The sequence below is a fragment of the Bicyclus anynana genome, chromosome 5 (assembly GCF_947172395.1).
Source record: "Bicyclus anynana chromosome 5, ilBicAnyn1.1, whole genome shotgun sequence".
Taxonomy (NCBI): Eukaryota; Metazoa; Arthropoda; class Insecta; order Lepidoptera; family Nymphalidae; genus Bicyclus; species Bicyclus anynana.
The window spans coordinates 1462263-1468930 of NC_069087.1; the positions used below are offsets into that span (position 1 = coordinate 1462263).

A 6668-nucleotide genomic window follows, 5' to 3' on the forward strand; every position below is an offset into this window, starting at 1 on the left:
CAATTAATGTTACCAACATATTTATATAATATTCCCAAAATATACTCAAGAAATAATTTTACATAACGTACTTACCTGCAACATCTAATTTATTCAATTTACCGTAATAAAAGGATTACAAAATTATTTATGAGCTGGTTGAACCCATTAGCAGTAGCGTATTTCCCATTCCCGTGGGAACACATACGGGAATAAAATATACTTAGCCAATGTTACTCGCTGATAATAACGCTTTCCATGAGAAAGTTCTCTTACTTTTGGAGCCTATATTCGTAACAAACAAACAAAAAACAAGTCTTATCTCTTTAAAATGTTAAATTAAAAGATTCGTAGGTTAAAGATTCGAAGCGTAGGTTAGGGTAGGGGTAACGAAGAAGCACACTTATTCAAAGCGAAGCTTGGCTGGGTCCACTAGTAGTAAATGCATGTTGTTTTATATAATATTTTTAGAAGATATAAATCAAAGGTATATTATTTTCTTTAAACATACATTTTTTACAAATAAAACTACATTTTATAAAACTTTAATAAATTAACGGAGGCTGAACCAAGGATGAGGTGCAATTAGGTAATACAATAATTTTGTTAGTTTCTAAAAACTTTTGAAAAGCTTCAGATCCAGTTATGCGTTTTTCCATGCCTGGATAATACAAACTTGTGAAATTGATATTTGTACTCTGAATTTTAGTAGTAGAGCTGAAAGAAAATACAATGAACATTATTAATTAATGATAGTAAATAATTAATCATTTCTATTTTAAGAACTTTCTGTTTAGGTACCTACTTTTACATTGACTATAATTTTACTAACTAACCTAGAGACGTTCAAGAAGCAGTCTTTATCGAAATATACTGAATACTGCCTTATTCTTTTAACAGTGTCACCATTATTCAAATCTGTTCCGTACTCATATAATCTTTCTATAAAACCGTCTTTATCTTTTACTGCCCAAACACCAGAGAGATCGGTTAATTTTGGAGCATCTTTCATTAAAGTCCTTTCAGTTTCTTCATAACAATTTTCGTTAACTTCCTTGATAGTATCGAGGTAATGCGTCTTTCTAGATACTTGATCGTTATGCCTTTGTGTGATTTTACAGGACTGAGAAAGAAACTGATCGATCTCTGCTCTTACATCAGAATTAAGCAAATTATTTTTGGTACCTACAATGAAACGAGTGCAATATGCTTTCAGTTCATTATTTTTGGATCGCCAAACATGATTAACCAATTTCATTAGATTTTTCTCTGCGTCTTCTTTGTCTAGAGCTAGCTTTTTAATGCGCGATTTTAAAAAGATATTCTCCTGGTGTGTTGTTAAATACAGTTGTTGGAAGTTCAGATAGCGGGATTTGTTTTCTTTTACTTGTTTTTGTGTATCCTCTATGTGCTTCGCAAGTCGATTTTTGGCCAACATCTCCAATTGATATCGCATTTTTATATCTTTATTTTCCTGAATGGCAGCTATTATCACTCGACCCATGTTCTTGCGTTCCTGGCTATATTCCCTTAATTTATTCAGTAAAAGTAAATTAACATTATGGGAATATAACGTTGAATGTTGATTATATTTTTCTGATAATTGAAATTTTATTTGTTTAAAAATACCCTTACTGTTCTCCATAATCCTTAAAATGGCAACACAAAGTAAATTGATGGCGACGGCGGCGGTATTAGAAAAAATTTTAATCACCCGCAAATGTTTTCTAATTTCGTACTTATTAATTGTTTTTATTTTCCTTTTAGCGTACAGCAAAAAGTCATTCTTTCTGTAATATATAAACATCAAACACGCACCAGCCACAAAAGTAACGTATTGTGAAATCAAACTATTGCATTGAAATGAAAATAAAGTAAATTCCTTTTCTTTTTCTTTTGATCTGTTCTGTTGAACTGCGGCACTAGAATTTTTCGATTTAGGTACCACTTTATAATTCAACTGGTTAAATTCTGAAAACGGAAATATTGATTCCATTACAAAGTGCAGACATTTATTTTTGTTAAATAGTAGTTATACCAAGTAGAGCCCAGCAAGCCAAATAGAAAGATAGGTATAATCATCCCATTTAATCAACAATCTCCTATTAAAAAGTAGATGCATAATCAGCAACCAAAAAATGTCCCCAGTCAATGAGTGCCAGACACAAATTTTTGGTACTCAACTCAAGTAGTCGCATTTGCAAATTCAACCTTAACTCCATACTTAAGGTTGACTTTGCTCTGATTTTGGGATTTTATTAAATATTGAACTATATTTAAAGGCCTTTAGGTATAATTTTCGTTACCAATAATTCTAAATATAACTAGTTAGACCCACTAGACCATGCAAACATTCAGACTTCCCAGTAAAGGCTCTGTGTAGAGCATTCTCTGTACTAACCTCTTAAATATGTAAATCCATTATTTTTTACATACAAGTCCATCAAACACAGTCCAGTCCACATAATTAAAACCAAGCCAAGCAGCCACTTTAGGGCTATATACATAATTTATGATATATTTTATTCTTTGTAACAAATATGGCCCTACTATGGTTAGGTACAATAAATTTATACATTATTTTGAAAAAATATTTTGCTTAGAAATTCATAGACACAATTTGACATGTAGAAATACATTTTTATTATGACACTGAGTGTCAATCCTTAATTTTAAAAAATTTTAATAAAAAAAATTCAACCGACTTCCAAGTCAAAAAATAACTTTAACTAAAAAGCAAAAAATAACATCCTACCTATGTGCTACCTTCTGATCAGTTTGAAGGCGGTGCCAAGCCAGTGATGTTTTAATTAAACACGTTTTAACTACAAAATTTATGTGGTTCTTTCAGAAACAGCTTTAATTAAAACACGACACTGGCTTGGCACCGCCTTCAAACTGATCAGAAGGTAGCACATAGGTAGGATGTTATTTTTTGCTTTTTAGTTAAAGTTATTTTTTGACTTGGAAGTCGGTTGAATTTTTTTTATTAAAATTTTTATTTTTTTATTTTTAGTGTTAGCACACCTACTGCGTGTGTACAGTCACAACCTATCTAAGTGGAAAGTTCTTATCAATACAAAATTATCAAGTCCAAACACAAGGTAGCTACTGTGAGCCGTCGAGGAGTTCTCTTCACTGTCCCTCGTCTTCATCATCAGACCCTTAATATAGTCACAATCCATCTAGGTGGAAAGTTCTCATCAACACAAATTTATCAAGTCCAAACACAAGGTAGCTACTGTGAACCGTCGAGGAGTTCTCTTCACTGTCCCTCGTCTTCATCACCAGACCCTTAATACAGTCACAACCCATATAGGTGGAAAGTACTCATCAATACAAATTTATCAAGCCCAAACAAAAGGTGACTGCTGTAAATCGTTGACGAGTTCCATCGTCTGTGTTTCGGCTCCATCATCAGACCAACTCCAAACCTTCATAAAATTGTAGTGGTTTAAAATATCTTATGGAAACACTAACAAACGCACTAGCCGTCTCTACAACTTTCGAAAGTTCCCCTCAAATTCTCCAGGATGCCATCATCAGATCCTGACATGAAAAAAATGGGACCACCCTGGAAGTAAACCCTTCAAAACAAAAAAAGAATTTTTAAAATCGGTCCATAATTGACGAAATTATCGCTGGACATACATAAAAAAAAAAAAAAAAAAAAACATACATACAGCCGAACGTAGAACCTCCTCCTTTTTGGAAGTCGGTTAAAAAGGTTAAACAATGAATGCCTAAGTGCCTCATTGGTCCTTGATAAAGTGGAAGTGTCCTTGGTTGGCCTTTGAGTTATTAAGCTTTTCTTTATTTCACAAAATCCTCAAAAGCAGCCCAGAATTGGGAAGTCAATGATGTCACCCACATGCTTTACTGAGCATATAATTCTGTAGACACAATCAGAATACATTAATGTTGTTGTTGCTATATTTTAAAGTGCATGTTACCTTCATGTGGAAAATATAAAAGAGATAATTAAATCATCACAAAATATTGAAAACCACTCAAAATACAAATATGAAATTTAGCAGGGAGGTAATTTATAGTTAATAGATGTCCGCTAAGAACAAATTTTGAGAGAGAACCTGATTAGGGAGGTCTAGGGGCAGTAGCAGGGATCCAGGCAGGCTAGTTTCATATGACATTGTAATAAAAACAAAAACATGATAATATAATTTATTTATCCTTTATTCTAAACAATTTCCTAAATTTAACTTGCAAAGATAATATAAGTAAGGTAATATTCTTTCTATACCACTCCCTATTGTAATCAAGATGCGCTTTCCAGTTTTTGTCTAAAAAAGCTTTATAGAAGACACTCATTTCATCTGCTGTGAGGTTAGTTTTGCCTTCTGGTAGGTTGCTTTTTAAATATGCTTCTCTCTCCTGAAAATTAGAGAAATATCAAAACTAATCTGTGATGTTCTAGAAAAAATTTGTACTTTTTTTTGGCACACACTGAATAATAATGTAATGACGAGGTAAAAAATAGAAAAATTGTTTTAAATTAATACCAACTCTTAAGAATTAAAGAAAATATATTATTAAAAGTGGCATGATAATAAGAACTTTGTGAATACAAATTATTTTTTTTCATGTTTAAAATAAACGTAAAAATGCAGGAAATGGAGCTGTGCCAAAATGTAAAAGCATCAGCAAGTTTTATACAGTAAGAAAATATCAGCTACACTCAACAAATATTGTTAGCTTCCGTAAATATAATCTATTGATTTCAATATTTTAATAAAGCATATACGATTGAAAATGAGAGACAGTATTTGGAAAAGATATACCTTAAAGAACCTTGAGTTATGTTGTGTCCAAAAAATTTGATTCCACTCCTGTACTTCAGTCCTTAGCTTCCTGTACTTCCTTTCTAAACTAGTTTCGTTTGCGGGCTTACGGAATATAATCCTTCGTAAGTTAGACACTGGGTCGGGCGGGCCGACCATATCACTTGTTATTTTATTGGGATTTGGAGGTTGAATCGACTTCACATTTGGTGTTGAACTTGCGTATTTTGATATTAGTAACAAGTTAGGCCTAGAGGCCAAGGTAACACGGGAAGACAACATTCCTTATTTTGTTACATTTTCTGAAATGATTTAATTTATGTTCTCATGTACTATATTCTGTACAAAAAGAAAATGTTTTGCGTTTTGAATTGCTCGTTTCTTTTAATTTGTCAAACTCAAAATCATATGTCAAACACAGCTGATCATTTTGTATTTTGTAAGAAGCTATGAGCTATGAGTTCTAGTCTTTTGGCTTTTCCATTTTTATGCGTTCTAAAACTTTATTCATTAACTTTACAACCACAATCACTATAACAGCTGAGCTGTGTGTATTTATCTTAATTTTGTATATGCGATTAAGGTAAGCTATTAAAGATGATCCAGATTTTTATCCAAAAATATGTTGCGACTTGTGAGGACATTGGTGAACGCAACAGTTATATGTCAATGTCAATCACCAATCATGTGTTTCTGTCAATGTCAAACTTAAATGTCAATTTTTCAATCGAAAATCATTGAATTATGTAAAAGGTAGATTATTGTTTCTTTCCCTAGTATTTCCGCTTTGAAAAGACGACGCTTACAATTTTGAGTTAATTTCGAACAAATAGCATCCAATTCAGACATAATGGCGAAAGGCAAAAAAGACGACAATGAAGATGAGTACTCTGCAAAGTTGGACATGTGTTTGACCGATGGAATTGTTAAAACCGGTGAGATCCACAACTATATTACCTAAATTCAACTACTTAATAAGATTCTCTTACTATATTACGTAGTAATATAAATTTGCAAGCAAGGTAAAGTTCTAAACAATACAAAGATGAAAACATAACATTTGAAATAAGCTTGTACTCTTCTCTGTTAAACATCCAGTTATTTATTAACAGATCATTGTTAATTACCATCATCTTATAGAATTTGTTCATGTTTACAATATCTGTAAATCAATATATATGCCTATCTAAGTGTTTAAAATTTTCAATATCTAATCGCATAAAGGTGAACTTTTTAATGTTCACCTCTGGGGTAAAATTAAGGTTAAGAACCTAAGCTTATAAACCAGTGGTGTGCACTTCATAAATGCACTGCCTATCCCGAGGACTCATTATAAATCTTTATTTGAGAAGGAATTTTCTATTTTGTATCTGTACATGTAGTGCTTACCCTGATGGGGAGAGCCTGGTGCATACAGTAATGTGCACAAGGTCGAGGCCCTACCGTTAAGAGAAATAGTGTCCATAAGTTACAAAAATTACTAGGCACAGTTTATAAATTACTATTTCTCTTAATGATAATATGTTATATTTTCAGGTAGTGGTGTGCTATTAGGAGGTTTATCATCAGTGTTGTTTCTCGGCCGGCGGAGATGGCCCATCATAGCTGGCATGGGTATGGGAATAGGCCTTGCATATGCCAACTGTGAATATGAATTAAATCCTAAAAAGAAGAATGCTGCATAAGGAAAGTTGTTTAATAATGGTTTGAATATCAGGTAATTATTTATAGAATCTATAGCATAAATAATACAAACAGAGCATGCAAAGCATATGTTCAAAATACCATACTTCACAGTTTTACTAAAATGTTAAGCTTAATTTTCAAGCCCTTTTGAAAGGTCAGGTTATGTTGTAATGGTAATAAGTAAAGTTGAAACTTAATATTAGA

At 32.3% G+C, this 6668-nt stretch overlaps 2 protein-coding genes across 3 annotated transcripts; both read right to left on the minus strand.

Moving 5' to 3' along the window:
- Nucleotides 1-95: 95 nt before the first annotated feature.
- Nucleotides 96-3148, minus strand: LOC112054866 (uncharacterized). Of its 2 annotated transcripts, none has more exons than XM_024094791.2 (2): nt 816-3148; nt 96-696 (listed from the first exon to the last, which is right to left on the minus strand). In XM_024094791.2, the coding sequence occupies exons 1-2, from the start codon at nt 1973-1975 to the stop codon at nt 525-527; spliced, it is 1332 nt and encodes a 443-aa protein (XP_023950559.2). In that variant the 5' UTR covers nt 1976-3148; the 3' UTR covers nt 96-524. The 2 variants fall into 2 exon arrangements, with proteins under 2 accessions (XP_023950559.2, XP_052737816.1); XM_052881856.1 differs by having other exon boundaries at nt 542-696; nt 785-3148.
- A 999-nt stretch (nt 3149-4147) lies between these two features.
- On the minus strand, nt 4148-5184 carry LOC112054878 (COA8 family protein CG14806, mitochondrial). The gene is made up of 2 exons (XM_024094812.2): nt 4779-5184; nt 4148-4371 (listed from the first exon to the last, which is right to left on the minus strand). Exons 1-2 carry the CDS (start codon nt 5058-5060, stop codon nt 4162-4164), a joined length of 492 nt encoding a protein of 163 aa, XP_023950580.2. The 5' UTR covers nt 5061-5184; the 3' UTR covers nt 4148-4161.
- Between the last annotated feature and the right edge of the window lie 1484 nt (nt 5185-6668).